Source organism: Phocoena phocoena, chromosome 7 (assembly GCF_963924675.1).
Source record: "Phocoena phocoena chromosome 7, mPhoPho1.1, whole genome shotgun sequence".
Classification (NCBI taxonomy): domain Eukaryota; kingdom Metazoa; phylum Chordata; class Mammalia; order Artiodactyla; family Phocoenidae; genus Phocoena; species Phocoena phocoena.
In genome coordinates this window covers 67,418,560-67,442,039 of record NC_089225.1, presented here as the reverse complement: position 1 = coordinate 67,442,039, position 23,480 = coordinate 67,418,560, and the positions used below count along the sequence as shown (strand labels likewise).

The 23,480-nt window shown below is 34.5% G+C and overlaps 1 protein-coding gene across 1 annotated transcript in view; it reads right to left on the bottom strand.

Annotated features, from left to right (window-relative positions):
* Window positions 1-10,415: 10,415 nt before the first annotated feature.
* FSIP2 (fibrous sheath interacting protein 2) overlaps window positions 10,416-23,480 on the bottom strand; it is a 136,078-nt gene continuing 123,013 nt past the window's right edge. Inside the window, exons 18-21 of the mRNA XM_065880157.1 lie at window positions 19,003-19,049; window positions 15,881-15,924; window positions 12,759-12,828; window positions 10,416-10,552 (exon numbers count right to left, since the gene is read on the bottom strand). Coding sequence (XP_065736229.1) covers window positions 10,416-10,552; window positions 12,759-12,828; window positions 15,881-15,924; window positions 19,003-19,049 — 298 coding nt within the window. The remainder of the gene's footprint in view (window positions 10,553-12,758; window positions 12,829-15,880; window positions 15,925-19,002; window positions 19,050-23,480) is intronic.

Genomic DNA, 23,480 nt, shown 5'->3' with positions numbered 1-23,480 from the left:
GAAATGCTATAGGCCAGCATTTCTGACCATGCTGCAGTGGGAAACTGCACATTGCATTTGGTCATGATATCTATGTTTTCCAAAAAAATAGAGTATGAGATAAAACTATTGACCTGATAAGCTCCTTATTGAAACTGATGCCTAAGATTAGCAACATTGGGACAGCTAGCTTTAGGACAAGGTGAAAGAGGGAAGAAGTTAGTTTTATTATGAGGATGTGAAAATATATGAGAAAGGTTTATATAATGCAAATATAATAAGCAAAAGTGAGGGAAACCTAGTATTTAACGTCTAATTAATATTGTTAAAATAAGAACAGTGCTACTGTGGAACACTAGTTTGAGGATTTAAAACTATAGTAGAGGTTAGTTTTCCATTATTCTATTTATTAGCCCTTTTGCATCACTACAATGTATGATAAAGAATATCCATAATAAAGAATTACAGAAACTGTAAAAGATTGCATTTCTTCTGAATGGTCAATGAGGATTACAATTTCAGCCAGTCAGTTTTACTGCATTTCCATTCCCAGAGTCCAGTTTAAGAGGGTAACAGAAGAACTGTGTCTCACTGCCCACTCATTTCTTCTCATCATTGCCTTTTTCACTTACCTTTAAAAATGTTGCATCCAGTTGTCTAGGTTTATCTATTAAAATAGGTCTTCCTGTTTTCTGCATTAGATGTGCCTAGTAAGTAACTCTTTTTCATTTATTGATGCCTTTCTCTGTTCAGTTATTCTATGTCCAGTTCTAGTTAGATATAACATCTTCAGTTTCTCTAGAAGGGTGAGAGTTTTAAATTTCTTTTATTGTGATAGAGCATACAATATTTTTCATTTTAAACATTTTTAAGTGTAAAATTCAGTGGCATTACATTCACAGTGTAACCACTGTGAGGATTACATCACCACTATTTGATGTATAGTGGTGAGGAGTCATCACCACTATTTCCAAAAATTTCTCAGTACTCCAAGTAGAAACTGCAACAATTAAGTAGTAATTGTAAGCAGTAATCTCCATTCCTACCTTCAACCCCTGTTCCTGGTAACCTTTTATCTACTTTTTAGGTCTATGCATTTGCCTATTGTATACAATATATAATTTAAGTAGAATAAATATTTGTCCTGTGTCTGGATTATTTCACTTATTTAGTATAATGTTTTAGAGGTTCATTTCTGTTATAGCATGTGTAAGAGCTTCATTCTTTGATGGCTGAATAATATTCCACTATATGTGTATATCACATTGTTTTTGTCCATTCATCTGTTGACAATAGTTGTTTCCACCTTTTGACAAATTATACTGCAATGAATGTTACTGTATAAGTATTTGAATTCCTGTTTTCAGAGTGGAATTGCTAAGTCATATGGTAATTCTATGTTTAGCTTTTTGAGGAACCACCAAACTTTTCCACAGCAGCTGCAATTCCCAACAGCAATTTAAGAGAATTCTAATTTCTCTATGTCCTGGCCAACCCTGTCATTTTCCTTAAAAAAAAAAAAAAAAGTCATCCTAGTATGTATGAAACAGTAACTCATTCTGGTTTTGATTTCAATTTCCTAATGGTCAATGATACTGCATGTTTACAAAAGCTTATTGACCATTTTTATATCTTGTTTGGAGAAATGTCTATTCAAGTCTTTGTCCATATTTTAATTGTTTTTTATTTTGAGTTGCATGAGTTCTTTATATATTCTGGATGTTACACCTTTATCAGATATATGATTTGAAAATATTTAAATATTTTCATCCATTCTACAAGTTGTCTCTTCACTTTCATGATAATATACTTTGATGCACAAAAGTTTTTAATTTTGATGGAGTCCAGATATGTTGCTCACACTTTTGGTGTCATATCTAATAATGCATTGCCAAAAATATAAGAAATGAAGGTCTTTTCCATTTATTTAGTCCTTTTAAAATTTCTTTCAGAAATGTTATGAACTTTTTACTGTATAAGTCTTTCACCTCCTTGATTGATTGATTATTATTTTATTTAGGTATGCTGTTGTAGTGGGAATTGCTCTTAATTTTGGGGGGGATTATTTATTTTAGGTGTATAGAAATACAATTGACTTTTTGTGTTTATATTCTGTTCTGTAACCTTGCTGAGTTCACTTATTCTAGTAGCCTTCTTGTGGATTTGCATATTTGGGGATGTCTTTTCACATCTGCAAATAGAGATAGTTTTCCTTTTTTCTATCCCACTTGGATGCCTTTTATGTCTTTTTATTGTCTAATTGCTGTGGTAAAAAAAAGTTCTATTATGATGTTGAATAGCAGTGATGAAACAGGGCACTAAAAATCTCCCAACAGAGAAAAATCCAGGACCAGGTGGCTTCAGTAGTGAATTATACTGAACACTTAAATGAGACGTAACACGAGTATTTCTCAAACTTTTCCAAAAATGGAAGAGGAAGGAACATTTCCTAACCTGTACTATGAGGCCAGCATTACCCTGACACCAAAGCCATGTAAGGACATCACAAGAAAAGAAAATTAAATACCAGTATTTTTTATGAATATAAATGCAAAAATTCTCAACAGAAAACTAGCACACTGAATTTAATAGCATATTAAAAGGATTAGACATCATGACTCAATGGGATTTATCCCAGAATGCAAGGAAGGTTCAACATGAGAAAACTAACCAATATGATACACTCTGTTATGGTTTGAATTGTGCCCCCCCCAAATTCATATATTGATTTTCTAACCTCTCTACCAAATAAAGTCACTTTATTTGGAAATAGGGTCTTTGAGGATGTAATTATTTGTTGAGATGAAGTTATAGTGGAGTATGATGGGCCCCTAATTCAATATGACTAATGTTATTGTAGAAGGAACATCATGTAACAACCCAGACATACACAGGGAAAATACAATGTGAAGACTGGAGTTATACTGCCCAAAGCCAAGGAACTACCAAATGCTAGAAGACAGGCTTAGAACAGATCCTGTTCTAGTGCTTTCAGAGGAAGGATGGCCCTGCAAACTCTGATCTCAGAATTCTAGCTTCTAGAACTGTGAGACATTTCTGTTGTTTAAGCCATTCAGTTTGTGGTGCTTTGTAACAGTAGCCCTAAGTAACTAATTGGGACTACGTTAATAGATTGAAGAAGAAAAGTGATCATCTCAATGAACAGAGAAAAGGCATTTGACAAGATCCACCATTCCTTCATGATAAAAACATTCAGAAAACTAGGAATGGAAGGGAACTTCCCCAACATGATAAAGGGGATTTATTAAAAATCCACAGCTAATAACATCATACTCAATGGTGAAAAGTGGAAAGTTTCCTATTTTTTGGTCAATCTAGCTAAAAGTTTGTAAATTTTCATTTTTTCAAAAACACAAACATATGGCTTCATAGATTCTATTGTTTTTCTAGATCATATTTTATTTTTCTTCATTCTAATCTTTATTATTTCATTTTCTCTGCTAGCTTTGGGTTTATTTTGCTCCTCTTTCTAGTTCCTCAAGGTGTGAAGTTAAGGTTATTGACTTGAGATCTTTCTTCTTTTTTTAATGTAGATGTTTACAGCCATAAATTTCCCTATGAGCACTGCCTTTGCTGCATCCCATAAGTTTTGTTATGTTGTATCATTATTTTAATTTACTTAAAAGTATTTTCTAAACTCTTGAGATTTCTTCTTTGACCCATTGGTTAAGAGTATGTTGTTTAATTTCCACATATTTGTGAACTTTCCAATGTTCCTTATTGATATCTAGCATTACTCCATTGTGGTCAGAAAAGATACTTTGTTTGACTCAGTCTTTTAGAATTTATTGTGATTTGTTTTGTCGCCTAACATGGTCTATTCTGAAGAATATTCTGTGTGCCCTTGTGGATTCTCTTCCTGGGTGGAGTGCTCGATATGTCTGTTAGGTCTAATCAATTCATAGTTTTACCTTAGTCTTCTATAATACTTATTGATATTCTATATAGAAGTTCTATTCATTATTGGAAGTGGTATATTGAAAAACTGTTTCTCCTTTGAATTCTGTCATTATTTGCTTTATTTATTTTGGGGGCTCTGTTGTTTGGTGCAGATATGTTTATAATTGTTTTATTAATGAATAAACCCTTTCATCAACATATAATGCCATTTTTTGTCTCATAACATTGACCTAGTCTATTTTGTCTGATATTAATATCGCAACCTAGGCCTCTTTTGGTTACTATTGGCATGGAGTATCTTTTTCCATCCTTTAAATCTATTTGTTTCTTTGGATCTAAAATGCGTCTCCTGTAGGCAGTATATAGTTGTATTATTATTATTTTTCTATATGCCTCTGCCTTTTGATTAGAGAATTTATTCCATTTACATGTAAAATAATTACAGATAGGGAAGGATTTTTCCATTTAACTATTTTCTGTGTGCTTACAGCTATTTTTATCCTTCGCTTTCTTCATCACTGCCTTCTTTTGTGTGTTGTTGCTTTTTTTGTGATGAACCATTTGACTATCTTTTTATTTTCTGTATATTTTTAGATGTTTTATTAATATCTAAAATGTTAATAAAATAACATTATTTTATTACCATACCATGGAGAGAATACATTTACAAATTTATAACATAATTTGAATTGATGTCAACATAACTTTAATGGCATGGAAAATCATTTTTCTTATACAGCTTTATCTCCTCTTCTCCCCTGTACTTATTGTATGTAGAATACAATAAGTATTGTAAAAAATATATACATGATATGGCCAATACCACTGAATTATAATTTTAATGTATTTGTCTTCTAAATCCTATAGGAAAATATGGAGTTACAAACCAAAATTTAATAACATTGTCTTTTATATTTGCCTATGTATTTACCTTTACCAGAGAACTTTACTTTTTCACAAAGCTTTGAGTTACTATCTAGCATCTTTTCATTTCAATCTGAAGAATTCTTTTTATAAATCCTTGTAGGGCACGTCTAGTGATAACACACTCCCTCAGCTTTTACCTGGGAATGTCTTAATTTCTCCCTATTTTAAGGACAGTTTTGTTTGACACAGAATTCTTAGTTGATAGTTTTTTTCTTTCAGCACTTTAAACGGGTCATCCTACTGTCTTCTGCCACACATAGTTTGATGAGAAATTACCTGTTAATCTTATTGAGGTTCCTTGTAAATGAATGTGAGGTGTCACTTCTCTCACTGTTTTCATGATAGCTTGTCTTTTGACAGGTTGATTATGTTTCTTGGTGTGAGTCTATCCAATTTTGAAACTAAAGTTTTTAGATTCATGAATTTCGATAAATTTGGGATGTTTTGGCCATTATTTCTTCACATATTCTTTCTGTCCTTTTTCTCTTTTCCTTCTGGGATTCACATAATGCATATTTTGGTCTGCTGGACAGTATCACATAGGTCCTTATCTCTTATCATAGGTCTATATATATTTTTTAGGCTCTGTTTATTTTTCTTCATTTTTTTTTCTGCTTCTCAGACTAAATAATTTCAATTTTTCTATCTTCAAGTCCACTAATTATTTCTTCTGTGTGTTTAAATCTTCTGTTGAACCCCTCTAGTGAATTTTCTATTTCAGTTATTGTACTTTCATCTCCAGAATCTGTATGGTTCCATTTTTTACAAGTTATTATTATGATGATGATAAAAATACATAACAAAATTTACCCTTTTAACCATATTTAAGTGTGTAATTCAGTACCATTAAGTACATTTACAATGATCTACAAACATTACCTCTATCCATTTCCAGAACTTTTTCATCATCCCCCAAAGAAACTCTGTACCCGTTAATCAATAACTTCCCAATCCACACTCTCTCCAGTTCCTGTTAACATCTATTTGACTTTTCTCTGTGAATTTTTTGGTTCTGTGTAGCTCAGATAAGTGAAATCATACATTAACCATTTTTTGTTTCTGGTTTATTTCACTTAGCGTAATGTTTTCAAGGTTCATCCATGTTATAGTGTATATCAGAATTTTATTCCTTTTTAAGGCTGAATAATATTTTGTACATTTATACTGTATCTTGTTTATCCATTCACCTATTGATGAACATTTGGGTTGTTTCTACCTTTGGCTATTGTGAATAGTGCTGCTATGAACATTGGTGTACAAGTATCTGAATCCCTGCTTTCAGTTCTTTTGGGTATATACCTAGAAGTGGAATTAATGAAATACGTAGCAATTCTATACTTAACTTCTTGAGGGACTGCCAAAATTTTCCATGGTGGCTGTTTGGTTCCCTTTTATAATTTCTACTTCTGTATTGATATTCTCATTTAGTTCACATATTATTTTCCTGATTTCCTTCAGTCTATGTCTATGTTTTCCTTTGGCTTTTTGAGGATATTTAATATAATTGTTTCATGGTCTTTGTATAACTACTCCAAAGTCTGGACTCCCTCAGGGAGGGTTTCTTAATGTTTATTTTGTTCCTCTAAAGGGGCTATATGTTTCCTGTTTCTTTGTATTCCTTGTGGGGTTTTTTGGGTTGTTTTTGTTGTTGAAAACTGGACATTTGCATATTATAATGTGGTAACTTGGAAATCAGATCTGCCTCTTTTCCGTGTTTTTTGGTGTTTTTATGTTTTTGATTTTTGAAGGCTATAGTAGCCCATTTGTTTAGTGACTTCCCCAAACTATATTTTCAGAGGATGTGTTCCTTATCTTCTGTGGTTACTGAAGTCTCCGTTCCTTGTGTTAAGCTAGAGTTTTCATAGAGATTCCCTTGAAGACCAGGAGCTAAAAAACATACACACCCTAGTCTGTGCAAATTGGATCTATGAAGGGAACTACGTCAAATACTTAGGTAGGCTTACACTGAGCCTAAGGATTGGTTTGAGGTGAAAATTTAGGGTGTTTCATATCTTTTCTGAGCATGAGTTTTGTTCTGGGCTTGTCCATGGCTTTCTAAATTCCTCTCACGGATGCTTTTGAATGCTTAATTTCTTAATGAAACTCCCTAACTTTTGTTCCAGGGCTTTTGGCATCTGTTTTACGTTTCCATCACATTTTTTTCCCCTAAGCATCTGTGAGTTGTTAATTTGGCTTGCAGCTTTTTTGAGCTATGCCTACTGCTTTTCTGGTCTGAGTTCCCGGTTAAGCTGAACAGGGACAAGTGCTTTTCTACATTTCAGGCAGCTCCCAGTTTGTAACAGACAAACACAACAATTTTCCAATGAAGTCTGTTCTGCTTCCTTCAAAAACAGGGACCAAGGACTTACACAAGGAATGCAAGTTTCTTTCTTTAAGACTGCTACTGTGCTGGGGAGGGGGTGGGGCAAGGACAAGTAAAAACATCATAAATCTTTGCTACCATTTGAAAGTTACCTTTTTCTTGATTCAATGTTTGATTAGTTACTGTAAACTTTTAACTGTTTTCCAGAGTTCTGAAAAGTTGGGTTTGACAGTTTTTGCTTGTCAGTGTTTCTGTGGGGGTATGGGAACTTCAAGGTGTATACTCCATTTTGCTGCAATCTAGACTAATGGTGAGGTTTTCACAAATGTGATTACCACGTGTTCTGAAAATATGTCTGGATCCATTTTGATTGGCTATTTCTAAGGTAATAAACAATTTTTACTGGAAATTCAACCTCACATTAAGTCTTGATCTAACTTTCTTTTTCCAACTTTCTTTTTCTAACTCAAGGTATATTTTAGCAGAATGCTCATGTGCCTTCTCAGCAATGTATTCAATATCCAAATTACTAAAAATAAATATTTAAACCTTATGTATTAATTTTTTGTAATAAAATTTGAACCTTCCCTAGTAAAATTCATTGCTTTTGTTTGTTTGGCCTCACTGCACGGATTGTGGGATTTTAGTTCCATGACCAGGGACTGAACCCAGGCCCTCAGCAATGAAAGCTCCAAGTCCTAACCACTGGACTGCCAGGGAACTCCCAAAGTTCATTGTTTTTAGAAATATATGTGCCTTTAATATCAAACTCAGTTTATGGGTCCCAAATTTTCATAGTACATGAGTCAGGAAACTACCACCCATGGGGTAAACCTGGCCTGCCATCTATTTTTGACAAGCCTGCAAAGTAAGAATGGTTTTATAAGTTTTTAATCACTGGAAAAAAATGATGTTTTGGGGTGTAAAAATGTAAAAAAACCCTCAAATTTTACTTTTCATAAATATTCATTGAATTCCCGCCACATTCACTTGTTCATATATTGTCTATGGTTGCTTTTGTGCTAGCAAGGCATAATGAAATAGTTTTGACAGAGACCATTATGCCCTGCAAAAGTATGATGTTTACTATCTATCCCTTCACATAAAAGGTTTGCCAGCCTCTGTACAACAGAAACAGAGTCAACAACCTGAGAACTCATTCCCATGCCTTATGGATTAAGAGGTATTCTTCAGAATCAAAAGCTTGTTACTTATAGAAATTTAAGCTACTACAGACTTTATCAGGTAATATGCATTTTTTCCCACTAAGTTATCTAAACAGTCACAAAGTTGGTTTTTTTTTTTTTTTTTTTGGCGGTATGCGGGCCTCTCACTGTTGTGGTCTCTCCCGTTGCGGAGCACAAGCTCCGGACGCGCAGGCTCAGCGGCCATGGCTCACGGGCCTAGCTGCTTCGCGGCATGTGGGATCTTCCCGGACTGGGGCATGAACCCGTGTCCCCTGCATCAGCAGGCAGACTCTCAACCACTGCGCCACCAGGGAAGCCCCACAAAGTTTCATTTAACACATGACATATAACAGAAGCTCTTTGGGATTAAGGTTTTTCCTAGAACTTAAATTTATCAATAATTTAAACCACTTTTTCCATAATTTTGACAGCTTCAAGAATTCTGAACTTTATGCTTCTTTCTCGAGTTGGAGAAAATTGGAAATCTCCTTTATCATTAAAAACCTTCTATTAGAGAGTACATTACTCTTATATGTTAAATCTTTAATTAGAGACATATGTGAACCAGAATGCCTTAAAATCAGTGCATTTCAGCGCTAAAGATTTGATTATTTCCTTATCAACTTTTGAAAACATGGACGATAACTTTGATAAAAAAATTTTACACTAAAATCTTCTGTTATGTTAAAAGGCAACCTAAAAGTATGTGATTTCTGAAGCTGGGGAGCATCAGTGGTTTGTTTGGACGACATCTGTAAGGATACTTTCAATACCACTGTCAATTTATGCACACTGGAAGAATTAGTTCTCCTGAAAATTGTTTTGATCTGGACTGCCAGTCATTTCTCATCAACTGTCATTTTTGAAAAGGTCTACACCTATAAGGTACATCATTTCGTATGATCTTTGAGATCAAATAATTTATAAGAGATTATTATAAATAAACTACTAATTGAGTAGCTTCATCATCACTGGAATGTAAAAATTCTTTATAATTACATTTTTTCCCTCTGGAACTATCTGTCATAACGTCACTGACTAACTTTATTAAAGGAAATCCAATTTTGTAAAACAAAATTTTCTCAGATGTTTCTGCTTTAGCGCTGGCTACTGTCAAGAAGATTATAGATAAAAGGTACCACATTCTCTAAAAATGTGTGAGTCAGCATTAGGGTAGATAGTGATGATGACTGAAATTCTTTACTGTTTGGTCCACCTTTTTTATCTTTTAAACAAGACTTTTAGAATCCAGAGGCAAACATGCTGAACGAAGTTGGATCCATGTCACAAAGTAGCAAGTTAACTGATTTTGAAAAAATAGCACTAGCTGTCCATCTTTTTGTTTTCCTCAGTGATTTTTATGTTCTCACAAATAGAATCTTTATATCTATATTCATATAAGGTATCTATATAAAGGATTTAATAACTTTATTGACCAACAATTTATGTATTGATGGTATTTTATCCACAAAATGTACCTTGTCAGAAAAGTGTTTTTTAGTCACGGGGTCATTTTATGTATATATAATATTTTATGCACAATAATTCTTTACTTCTTGATGGTGCTTTATACATAGTTGGATCTTTCTGGGAGGTGTTTTATAAACTGATGAAATTTTATCTGCAGGTGGTATAGATACTTTTATTTGAACATCCAAATACATCTTTTATAGTGAACCAATCAGTTTCATAGCTATGTCATAGAATTAAGCTTGAGTTTCATCTCAGTTTGCTAACTATTTTGGTGAACATACCCTCTAAAAATTTAACAGGAAAAATTCAAGTTCATTTTCTGATGGGTAATGAGGACTAACTGGTTTACTAGGTACACTTTTTGTCTCTTTATCTTCATGGCATGTCTGTATTGAATAATACTAGCACTCAGCATCTTCTTATACCAAAATGCTTATCAAAAGCATTATCAAAACTTTCTCTCACCCAGGTCTCTAATATGCTTCTCTTGCTTTTAATATTTTGCTCAGCATTACAGGAATCATCTTACAGGACACTATGTTATGTTTTAAAAAACATTTTATTTTCTAAGGGAAGTAAGCATAGTTATATCAGGTATAGAAACTTCAGTGCTTGTCCTGGTGAGGTGGTGAGGAAGATTTGGAAATACTGGTGTTAGTTCGAGAAAACACCTTTGACAGAGCTGAAGATACCTTTGCCAGCATTTTAGATCCTTGTTTAGGAATACTAGCCTTCGGAGTTTCTGTGGACAAAGCAACAAAAGTAGTATAGATAATTATTAGACATTCTAGTTGAGGCAGCCATACTATACAATTAATGATTTAGAATTCAAAAACTGACATTTATAGAATAATTTATGGGATTAAAAAAGAAGGATTCTTTTGATTGGATTCTTCCAACACTCCTGTGAAGGAAACAGGAAAAATATCTCCATTTTTGTATATGAATCTTGGCGAGGTCAGAAACCTTGCCTAAGGTCACATGAGGAGTGGCCAAGCTTGGACGGGGAACAGCTTTCTCTCATGGCATTATTATATGCTGCACTCTGATACTTCGTTAATCAGGTGTACAAAGAATACCTTTCTTTTTCTAGCAGAAAAACCTCTGAAAAAGTCTGATGAGCTAAACTCACATGGGAAAGTAACTTTCAACGCTATACAGTGAGGGTGTCTATTTCAGAGTGCTCACTTGAAAACAGAAGTGCATTAAAACTGCTATAATTTCTCACCACTTTGGGTAAATTTTTAGTTGATAACTTCAAGTATTTTTTATTTTTTGTCATGTAACAGAAAACTGTATAGATAATAAAAATTTCCATTTGGATTCATTTTTCTATACCACTCTTCAGGGCATGGACTCTCAGAATATATTATAATTTAACAAAATGAATATTTTACATGTAAAGACAAGTAAATATGTACTTTTCTGAAACTTTATGATAGGATGTGATAGGACATGAAAACACACATGATAGTAAAAGCCCATCTTTTCTTAATTCCACTACATGCCAAAGTTCATGACTATACCTCTTGCAGTTACCTAGATTTGTCTTTTCTAGCAAGGTAATCTTCTATTGTTAAAGCTAAGATAGCCAACAGCAGATTTAAAACTAAGAAAGCCAACAGAATAAAGAATAAAAATGTATGTTTAGGTTTTTACTGTGCTATAAAAAGGAAAAAGCCAAAATCTGCAGCAGATAAGACAAAAGCATGAATGAAAGAGAAAGATGTATATTCTGAAAAGGCAAGATAAAAATTTTACTAACACGACCGAGGCACTGATACAAGCCTTCTGAAATTCTCGTTGGAGAGGTAAGAGTTAATGTTCTGAAAACTTGGTGGCCTTGTTAAAAATGCAGATTCCTGGGCATCATTACTCTAAGATGCTAACTTAGCCAGCTAGAGAGGGTCCATTGTTAAAAAGTATTCTGGGTGGTTCCAGTATAAAGCAGTTCCTAGAAACACAATGAAGACCCTGCCCAAATCCATATTCACTATTAGAAGACTGGTAGGTTGCTGGTGTCCTAGATTAATAGCATCATCCCCAGAGAGAATAGTGAATGCTTGTGTTTATCAGTTAATAGCTCTTTTCACAGTAAAACTTTAAGCTATCTTTGTCATTGAGGACATAATTCTGGCATGCAATGGCAACTCTATGGAACCACAATGTAGAGGGAAGAAAGAATGTTGGGTCAGAGTCAGAAGATATGTTTTTGAGCCCTAAAAGCTCTCCATTTGTTGGCTGTATAAACTCAGCCAGTTATTTACCTACATTTTCTCATTTGTAAATTAGGGCTCTAAGACTTGCAGGGGGAATATAATATGGTGTAGGAGATATGAACAAGTTTGGTTTGGTCCATAAAGTGTTTTGCATTACTTGATAAAACCTGAAAGTCAGGAATTTTCACATAGAACTTCCATTTCCAGTTTCTTTTGAAAAATGCTAGAAACTGAACTAGAAGTCCTGGCAACAATCCAGCATGCCAATGACTGGACCTGAGTAACAGCTCCCTTCTTTAAACGGGGCATGCCATCTCCAGTGGACCACAGACCCCTTCTCAAAATACTGCTCTTGTTTTTTACCTACCTAGCTCCTGTGAACTTTTGATTATGTGAACTGTGGTCATGTTGAATGAGCTTAGGCTTTGAAGTCGGGCAGATCTGTTATTTGAATCCCAGCTCTGCAGCTTACTAGCTTGGGGTGACCTTGAGTAACCTACTCTCACTTTCTCTTTAGTAAAATGAAGATAGCTGATACCTGTTCAACGTTAGTTCTGTTATCTATTACTCCTTTGGTTTAAGAATTGCATAGAAAACTGCAAATGGAAATAATATCTTACTATTTATATTTTTATATATAGCAATCTCATATTGATAATACATGTCAATACTGCAAGGGAGAAACTACCCATTCTAGGAGTAATGTTAAAAGGATAGTATATTTTGTACCTGAAATGACTTCTTTTGAGGAATTCACACTACCAAGAATATTCTTGTTTCCTTTAAACATGGTGATAAACTGCCAAGACAAAACAAAAAATTGACTCGATCTTTTGTTGGATACTACACACTAGAGATACCTAGAAATCCTCAAGAGATGTAGCACAATCATTACAGCATTTTATATAATTTCTGTGTTCTGCAGTCACAAATAATTATTCTCTGAGAGACTCATACGTTTTGCCAATTATGATGGCTAGGATTGACCCTTTTCATAGATATGGGCCTTGGCTACCAAATGATGATTAAAGGTTCAGGCATGTTAAAAGTGACAAAAAAATGTCAGCTCTGTCTCTCCCCCCTCCCCTTTTGGATGAATTGGAGTGAGAAGTAAGTTATAAATTCTTTTCTGATAATAGAGATAAGAGAAGGAAAATGGATGTTTACTATATAAGCCCAATTTCCTTTTATGGAAAGTTTAGCAATTTTGGAATCTAGGGAAGTAAAGTAGGTGTGTGGAGCTAGGGCAGGGAACATGGCTCAGGTACTGGTTTTACTCTGTAGGTCTTTATCATATCTTTGAATGCAAAGGGAGCAATTTTCCCAGAAAGGCATAGAATAGCCTGGGACAGGTACCTGGGCTTCACTGTAACTATTCTATAATGCTAGAAATTTAAAAAGTAAAAAAGTCAATGAAGTGAGGCTAAATACATGTAACATAAAATGTATTGTATATAGATTATGTAAAGACTACCAGATATTAATGAGTTTTACCACAATTCCTCCAAAAGGACTTGAGGTAGTTTATATATTGAAATATTTTGAACAGGATGCCTGAAGAATAAAATGGAGCAGAGACTACCTAAAGAATTTATTCTCGGCATTGGCTTCACAGAGTTATCTGTGGAAAATTTTTTAAAAATATGAATGCCTGGGTCCCATACCACCACTGGAATTGAAATCCTTGAGGGTGGGGCAGATATTGATATTTTAAAAAATCATGGCTCTAATTTGTGAGAATTAGAGTTGATAAGCCCTAATCTATAAGTAGGGAGCAGATGCTCCTTACTTATGAGATGAGTAATATACTTAAGTTCTGCTAAGAACTTCTAGCGTTGCATTAGATTCAGGAGTATTTGCTATTACTTCATGGAACATTGTTAAAATCACTTAAGGTTTTTGTCTGAAAATTTCAAAATCTTGGCTATGTTGGAGTTGGCATCTCTTATCCTTTCCCTTGAAAGGGGTAGACATTGTCTTAGTTCTTTGTATGTTAAGTAATATTGGATTGTATCCTGAGCATTTTAAACAATGTATGTGATTCTAAGAACTGTTAAAATTCTTTGTAGAAGGTTGATTTTTTTTAAAGTACGTAATTAACCCATTAAGTTTTAGACCACACATCCTACTCTGCCTTCTATGGCTGTGGTTCCAATGTAAGTTCAGTTTCCTCAAGTTCTCATAGTCTTTTGTCTATAGAACTTCAGGTCAGTTCCTGGCATGCACATCTCAGGAGACAATTTATAAACAGATTTGGAGGGATTCCTTTTTTGATATCCCTCCTCTCTTTGATTTTAGTGTCTCTGACTCTCAGCAGTCCCCTTTTCTGGTTCTATGCCTAGAATGCTGTGTGCTTCTAGCCTTCCTGTGTGCTGTCTCTCACATCCCATGACTGTATCCACGTCTGGGGTAAATTAACAAGAGAAAGCAGAGAAAAAAAGTAGCACGTTCCCCCCTAATGTTCTTCAGGTTACTGGAGCCTTTTTCCTAATTCCTCTGGTCAGAAGGATTTTCTTTCAGTCCTAAGTGCCTCACAGCCTTCGTTGCCATTGTTGTATAGCTTCATGGCTGAAACTTACCTTGTGGCAGGGGCAGAAGAGGGGGAAAAAGTGGGCTTCCCTATTTTCCATTTCATAGGAACTTCTTCCTAATTCTGGTAAGAGAGCAGTGGATTCTCTTGGAGCTTTCTTATTAGATGTGAGAGGAAAAAACCCAGGAAACTCATAATGGTATTATTTTCTGAGTTTTGATTTCCCTCCTCAAACTCCTTCTATTATTTACTTTTCAGAACCCTCAGTAGTTGTCCAAAGTTTTTAGTTTTAATCAGTGAGAGATACAGGTGGAATGTGCTTACTCCACCTTACTCAGAACTGGACTGAATAACAACTTTAGTTATAGTTTTACCATGGAAAAAGCAGTAAGCAAGGAAAAGAGCATTTGGTACAAGGAATGGCCTGTCATCAGACTAGAGAATCATTGTCTCCCCTTTAGTGCCATATGATTTTACTTGGAAAATATGACCTAAGTGCAGCCTGAGGTTGTCAAATAGATGTTTATGTTCAAAAATGAAGATTAGGTTGAGTGAGGAACTAACCCAGCATCTTTAGATATGTGGCAAAAGTTATCTTAAGTATGAGTTGTAGTTCTGAAAATTACTCTGATAATGAGAAGTGGCTGGATAATCGATGGACTGTAATGTCATGGGGTTGGAGAGATTTGCTTAAAAATGGGATTAAATTGAGCGAAGAAACAAACAACACAGAAGAGGATTTGTAGCTTGAGCACTCATTGGAAGGTTTCTGAAAAGGATTAGCAAAGAGGACACTTTCTGAGTTTACACTGGAGAACAGCTGGGCCTTTTGGAAAACTGCCTTTAGACAGTCCTTAGGAATACAGAGAAATAGATGGAATCAGCAATTATTTCTTATAAACTGCTCTCTTCCATTTTTGCTTGTATTTCCTCCCTGCCTCCACCAAGTCCCTCACTTGGGTCTACCTGCCCTAGGCAGGGCCAAGTGACTCACTCCCTCTAGGATTTCCTCCAGAGACTGCAGTAACAGGGTTAAGGGATGGAATTGCAATTAGGTGCTAGGGAGGAACAGTGGCTTATCCAGTGCACTTAAGCAAGGAATGATAACTTAACCCTAAGGTGAGAACTAATGGATTTCTTGGGTACCACCAACAAGTCTCAGCCAGGAGGAGAGATCTGAGCATGAAGAAATTGCAAATAGGGGAATGCTTCCTGATGCCTCTCAAATAGCACCACGTAGTCCCTGGTTTGACCTTGAAAATTGGGCTATGTTCATCTGGACTCCATGTATTCTAATTAGAGGATATTGAAAAATATTTACCTTAACACTGTTTGAATTTTCTGGCCTTCGTTCCCGAGAACTTGCTGTAGAGGGGGGAAAAATAGTATTTTTTCTGAGGCATAAATAGTGTTGACACAAATCTGATCTTATTGTTTTTCACCAAAAAGTCATATAATTTAGGCTGATAGAGGAAATTATTATTATTTTTAGTGTACAATGTGAACAAAACTGAAATAGGTGAGATTGCTAGAATTCTGTGGCATATCTTAGCCCTTCTTTTAGAAATTATGAAAGATGAAGTGTGATGTAGTAGGTAAGGCAGATTCTGTAACTTAGTAGGCATACATCTATGCATGGCCACTCAATCCATATGGGCCTATTTATTGTACATGTAAAATGAGAAGTTACCCTGTAGGTGATTCCTAAGGGTCTTTCTAGCTTTAACACTCTTTGATTCTACATAGCTAATTAAAAGCAGATAATTGGAACAAAGAGGAAGGTGCTGGTCTTATGAAATACTCTGAGTGAAAATCAGGAGAATTTTGAGGCAATACCAAGAAGAAACCTTGTGGAGTTGCACAGAACTAAAAGTTACCTAAATTTCAGGGGAGGTCAAGACACCAGTAGAAGAATTCAACCCAAGGAGGTATGAGATAAGTTTCATAAAGACCCCAGCTAACGTGTTAGGGAGTCAGAAAACCTGAGTTTGAGTCTTGGCTTCACTACTTAGAGCTGTGTGAATATTGGCAAATTTAATCTAACTTCTCTCCCAGTTTCCTCCTATGTAGAATGTGAATAAGACTATCTTCCTGCCTGTCTCTCAAGAGGACTCAATGAGATATCTCATACGTAAAAAGTATGCATTTTATAGACATGTGATCATCAAGAGTCCACACATGTGATTACTCTCTGAATTACCCTTTGTGTCAATGTAGGTTCTGGAAAAAATAGTAAAACCTCAATTAACTCAAATATGATAAGAGCTGATAATCTGACTTATCTGAGAAAATTGGTAAAATTTCATTGTTGGTTGATAATATTTCTGGAGTGTCTGACTCTATATCACATATAGCTGAACTGACTTTTGCTTTTAAACGACTGAGGACATTTGGGTTTACTACCAGGACTATTATTCCAAACACCAGTTTTTATGTTTCCAGGTTAGATGGCTATCAACTTTCCAGGATATACTAGGAATTTGTTTTGATGAAGAGTCACAGAAAAATTCCTGCTAATTCAGGATCTAACATACTCAGATTTGAGATTTTCTCCCATATTCTATATAAAACTATAAATTAAAATTAGGAATGTATGTGTTCAACCCTAAGCTTGTCACTGAACTCCAGACTGAAATATCCTATTGCTATGTGACACCTCAACTTAAATATCTAATATCTAATACCTTAACATAACCAAAACAGAATTCTTGTGTAACCTCCTTAGATTCCCATAGTCTCTCCTATTTTACTAACTCCTCCTACTATATGCCTGTTTTAGGCTCTTGGGAATATAGCTGTGATCTTCATGGAGCTTACATTCTAGAGGGAGGTAGTGAAAAAACAATTAAAACATACAGTCTGGCATATAGTAATAAATGCTAGGGAGAAAAATAGCAAATAAGTGGAATATGCAGTGCCATCTTGAGAATGAGGTTACAATTTCAAAAAGTGGTCAAAGAAGATGTCACTGAGAAGGTGACATTGGAGCAAAGTTCTGAAGGTGAGGAATGAGCAATGTAGATACAGAGGAAAGAGCACTACATGAGGATCAGCAAGTGCAAAGACCCTGAATTCCTGGAATATTTGAGGAACAGCAAGAAGGTCAGTGAGGCCTGAGCAGGGTGAGCCAGAAAGAAACAGAGGAGGAGGTTAGAGAGGTAATAGGGGTTTGGAGTGATATCCAGATGATGTCTGGTTTTGCAAGCCACTGTAAGTTCTTTGGCCTTTGTCCCAGATGAGATGGGAAATACTTATACTTGGAATTATCTTTGATGCCCTGCCTCAAGTTACAATGTAAATTCTTTGAGATCAAGGACTTTGTCAGTTTTGTTCACACATGGGATTTTAGAACACAAAGGAGGTGCTCAGTAAAATCTTTGAATGAATGAATGAATAAACGATTGAATTGGACAGCTGCAATATTACTGAAGGATATAAGAATTAAGCTGGATCATTGCAACAAAGTTGGAAAAAACAAAACACTGAATTTAGGGTCAGGAGCCTTGGGATCTAGACTGTGTTCTGCCTCTGACTCAAAGTAATCTTGGACATTTTCTCACCTTGAGCTTGAGTTTCCTCATGTAAACAATGAGGGGCGTTATAGTAAGTGATTTCTGTCTAACTCTAGCAGCCTAGGATTCCATAATACAGGAATCATACAGTGATTATTTTGACCCCTGGTTATGGTACATTTATAGAATTTTGGCATGCTTACTGTTACTCTATGAATCCCATCTTAATAAAAATGACTTCCACTTCCAAGTTGAGAGAATATGTTTCTTAAGTAACAACCTAAGTGAGTTGTATGTTTGAAATAGCCAGGGTAAACCTGTGGTTCAAATTTCAAGGCCACTTTATAGTAAACATGACACTCAACCTCTTGGACATGCTACCATTGTTAGAACCACATTAATCATCTGAGGTTTCAACAGAGTGCCAAACAGTCGTCACACAAATGTTCTAAGCAGTCAGTACAATTATAGATTTAAAAAACAACAACAAAGTGAGGTCCATACTAGCCATATTTAAATGTAAGCAAATAAATTTAGCTTTAAAAGTCTTTTTTGGGGTACATTTTGATAGGGTTAAGCACAAGTGAAGGATAACTTCTCAAAGAAATTGTTAAATCCTAGTATCATGGATTCTGGTTCAGCTAGAAACTATCATGATATACCCTGATTTTGGGAATATTTCTCACAGGAGCATGGTAAATATAAATTCATATTATACCATATTCTTGATCAAAATCATTAATAAGACAAACTAGCTGACTTATTTTAACACACGTGTGATGTAGTACTGGATCATTTCTAAAAGTAGATAAGCTCATAGGAAAAAAAAATAGTATGAATTTCAGGTTTGATAAATAAAAACACTGATCAAAGCAGTAGAGTGTCCTTTTGAATACTTTCTACTTTAAATCAAGAAATACAAAACTCCAACCTTCCGTAATTTTTGTACTTTTATCTTCCATACAATCTTCAGTCTCACTAAAACAAAAGAAAAAAAAACATTTAATTTTTTTGTGTATTTAATGAATCAAGAAATTACTGCTTAAGTAAAAGAACAATCTGTCAGTCATTCTTCATATGGAAATAAACCTGGAAGAGTGTATCACTGAGTTTCCAAATTGAATGCAAATTATTTATAAATTGGCTCTTTTTTCCCAACTTTTAAAATTTTGGTTAAATACACATAACACAAAATTTACCATCTTAACCATTTTTCAGTGTACAAGTTCTTTGCTTGAGTACATTCACATTATTGTGCAACCATCACCACCTATAGTTCTATAGTCTATAGAACTTTTTCATTTTCCCCAATTGAAACTCTGTACTCCTAAATACTAACACCACATATTCCTCTCTCTCCATCTCCTGGAACCAATATTCTACCTTTTGCCTCTGTGATTTGACTACTTAGGTATCTCATGTAAGTGGAATCATATAATATTTGTCATTTTGAGACTGACTTATTCACTTAGCATAATGTCTTCAAGGTGACATATAGTATGTGTCAGGATGTCCTTCCTTTCTAAAACTGAATAATATTCTTCTGAATGTATGTACCATATTTTGTTTTTCCATTCATCCATCAATGTACTCTTAGTGCTGCTTCCATGATTTGGCTATTGTGAATAATGATGCTATGAATATGAGTGTAAAAATATCTGCTTGAGTCCCCGTTTTCAATTCTTTGGGGTATATACCCAGAAGTAGAATTGCTGGATCATGTGGTTACTCTATATATTTAACTTTTTAGAGAAACTCTCACACTGTTTTCCATTGAGACTGCACCATTTTAAATTCCCAGCAGCACTGTACAAGGGTTCTAGTTTCTTTACATTCTTGCCAACGTGTTATTTTCTGAAAATTTTTTTGATAATAGCTATCCTAATGGGTGTGCAATAGCATCTCATGGTTTTGACTTGCATTTCCCTGATGATTAGTGATGTTGAGGATCTTTTCGTGTGCTTATTGCCCATTTGTACATCCTCTTTGTAGAAATATCTATTCAAGTCCCTTGCCCAATTTTTAATCAGGTTGTTTGGTTTTTTGCTGTTGTTGAGTTATAGGAGTTCTTTATATATTCTGGATAGTAATCCCTTATCAGACATATGACTTGCAAATATTTTCTCCCACTCTATGTGCTGACTTTTCACTCTGTCCTTTGAAGCACAAAAGTTTTTAAATTTGGTTAAGTCAAACTTATCTAATTTTTCTTTTACTGCTTGTGCTTTTAGTATCATATCCAAGAAACTATTGTCAAATCCAGTGTCATGGGGCTTTCCCCCTATGTTTTCTTATAAGAGTTCTATAGTTTTATGTAGGTTTTTGATCCATTTTGAATTAGTTTTTATACACAATATAAGGTAAGGGTCTAACTTCATTTTTGTTTGTGTGTGGTTATCTAGTTTTCCCAACACTGTTTGTAGAAAAGACTTTTTTTTCTCCATTGGATGGTCTTGGCATGCTTATCAAAAATTATTTGACCATATATTAAGGATTTGTTTCTGGGCTCTTTATTCTATTCCATTGGTCTACATATCTGTCTTCATGTCAGCACCACACTGTTTTGATTACCATAGCTCTATGGTAAGTTTTGAAATCAGGAAGTCCAAGTATGTTCTTCCTTTTCAAGATTGTTTTGGCTGTTTGGAGTCCTTTGAGATACTATGTAAATTCTAGAATGAATTTTTTCTTTTCCTGCAGAAAAAGGTGATTAAGTATTTTTATAAGGATTCATTTAATCTGTAGAATCCTTTGGGTAATATTGAAATCTTAACGGCCTATTTCCATTAATATGTGTCTCCTTTAATTTCCTTTAGGTATGTTTTGTAGTTTTCAGTGTACAAATCTTTTGCCTCTTGGTAAGTCCATTCCTAAATATTCTGTTTGATACTAGTGCGGATTGAATTTTTCTTCATTTTTGGATCGTTCATTGTTAAGTGTTTAGAAATGCAATTTTCTTCTTCTGTGTTGATTCTATATCCAGCAACTTTGATGAATTCATTTATTTGTTCTAAGAGTTTTCTTTCTTTTTTGTATAGAATCTTTAGGGTTTTCTACATATAAGATAATGCCATCTGTGAACAGAGCTCACTTTACTTCTCATTCAATTTAGATGCCTTTTATTTCTTGCCTAATTGCTCTGGCTAGGACTTCTGGTAATATACTCAACAGAAGTGATAAGAATGGGCACCCTTGTCTTTTTCCTGAGCTTAGAGGAAAATCTTTCAGAATTTCACCCTGAGTACAATAATGTTAGTTGTAGTTTTTCCATATATGGCTTTTATTATTTCAATGTAATTTGCTCTTATTTCTAGTTTGTTAAGTGTCATTATCATGAAAAGGTGTTGAATTTGTTAAATGGTTTTTCCTGCATTAGTTTAGATAAGAATGTGTTTCTTTTTCTTTCATCCTGTTGATGTCTTGTGTTACACTGACTGATTCTCATATGTTGAACTTCCCTTGTATTCCTGGGATAAATCAACCTTAGTCATAGTGTATAATCATTTTAATCTGCTATTGAATTCTGTTTACTAGTATTTTGTTGAAGATTTTTGTATCAATAGTTTGAAGAGGTTTGTTCTTGTTTTCTTTGGTGGAAGTTTACTTTACATCAATAGTTTGAGGAGGATTGGTTTTAATTCTCCTTTAAATGTTTGCTACAATCCACCAGTGAAATCATCTGGTCCTGTTTTTCTTTGTTAGGAGCTTCTTAATTACTGATTCAATTTCTTTACTAGTTATAGGTTTCTTCAGATTTTTCCATTTTTTCATGAATCAATCTTGGTAGGTCATGTTTTTAGGAATTTGTCTATTTCATTTAGATTATCCAATTTGTTGGCATACAATTGTTAATAGTACTCCTATACTTCTTTTTATTTCTGTAAAATCATAGTACTCTTATAATTCTTTTTATTTCTGTAAAATCAGTTATAATGTCTCTTCTTTCACTTATGATTTTAGTTATTTGAGTCTTCTCTTTTTTTTCCTTAGGCAATGTAGCTAAATTTTGTCAATTTTATCAATGTTTTGAAGAACCAACTCTTGGTTTCAATGATTTTATTTTTGTATTCTCTTATTTTGTCTATCTCTACTTTAATCTTTATTATTTCCTTCCATCTAATAGTTTTGAGTTTAGCTTATTTTTCTTTTTCTAGGTAGGTATTTAAGATGTAATGTTAGGTTGTTATTATAAGATCTTTTTTCTTTTTTATTGGAGTATAGTTGCTTTACAATGTTTTGTTAGCTTCTGCTGTACAGCAAAGTGAGTCAGTTATACGTATACATATAACCACTCTTTTTAGATTTCCTTCCCATTTAGGTCACCACAGATCATTGAATAGAGTTCCCTGTGCTAAACAGTACGTTCTCAATAGTTACCTATTTTATACATAGTAGTGTATATATGTCAATCCCAATCTCCCAATTCATCCCACCCTACCCTTCTCCCCTTGGTAACCATAAGTTTGTTCTCTACTTATGTGACTCTATTTCTGCTTTGCCAGTAAGTTCATCTGTACATTTTTCTAGATTCCACATATAAGTGATATTATATGATATTTGTTTTTCTCTTTCTGACTTACTTCAATCTGTATGACCATCTCTAGGTCCTTCCATGTCTCTGCAAATGGCACTATTTTGTTCCTTTTTATGGCTAATATTCCATTGTATATATGTACCACATCTTCTTTATCCATTCCTCTGTCGATGGACTTTTAAGTTGCTTCCATGTCTTGGCTATTGTAAACAGTGATGCAGTGAATATTGGGGTGCATGTATCCTTTCGGACCATGTTTTTCTCTAGATATAGGCCCAGGAGTGAGATTGCAGGATCATATGGTAGCTTTATTTTCTTAAGGATCCTCCATACTGTTCTCCACAGTGGCTGTACCAATTTACATTTCCACCAACAGTGCAGGAGGGTTCCCTTCTCTTCACACTCTCTCCAGCATTTATTGTTTGTGGATTTTTTTGATGATAGATATTTTGACTGGTGTGAGGTGATATCTCCTTGTAGTTTTGATTTGCACATCTCTAATTAGCAATGTTGAATATCTTTTCATGTGCCTCTTGCCCATCTGTATGTCTTCTTTGGAGAAATGTCTATTTAGGTCATCTGCCCATTTTTTGATTGGGTTGTTTATTTTTATGATAGTAAGTCACATGAGCTGTTTGTAAATTTTGGAGACTAATCACTTGTCTGTCACATCATTTGGAAATATTTTCTCCCATTCTGTGCATTTCCTTTTCATTTTGTTTATGATTTCCTTTGCTGTGCAAAAGCTTTTAATTAGGTTCCATTTGTTTACTTTTTTTTTTTTTTTTTTTGGTGATATGCGGGTCTCTCACTGTTGTGGCCTCTCCCGTCGTGGAGCACAGGCTCCAGACACGCAGGCTCAGTGGCCATGGCTC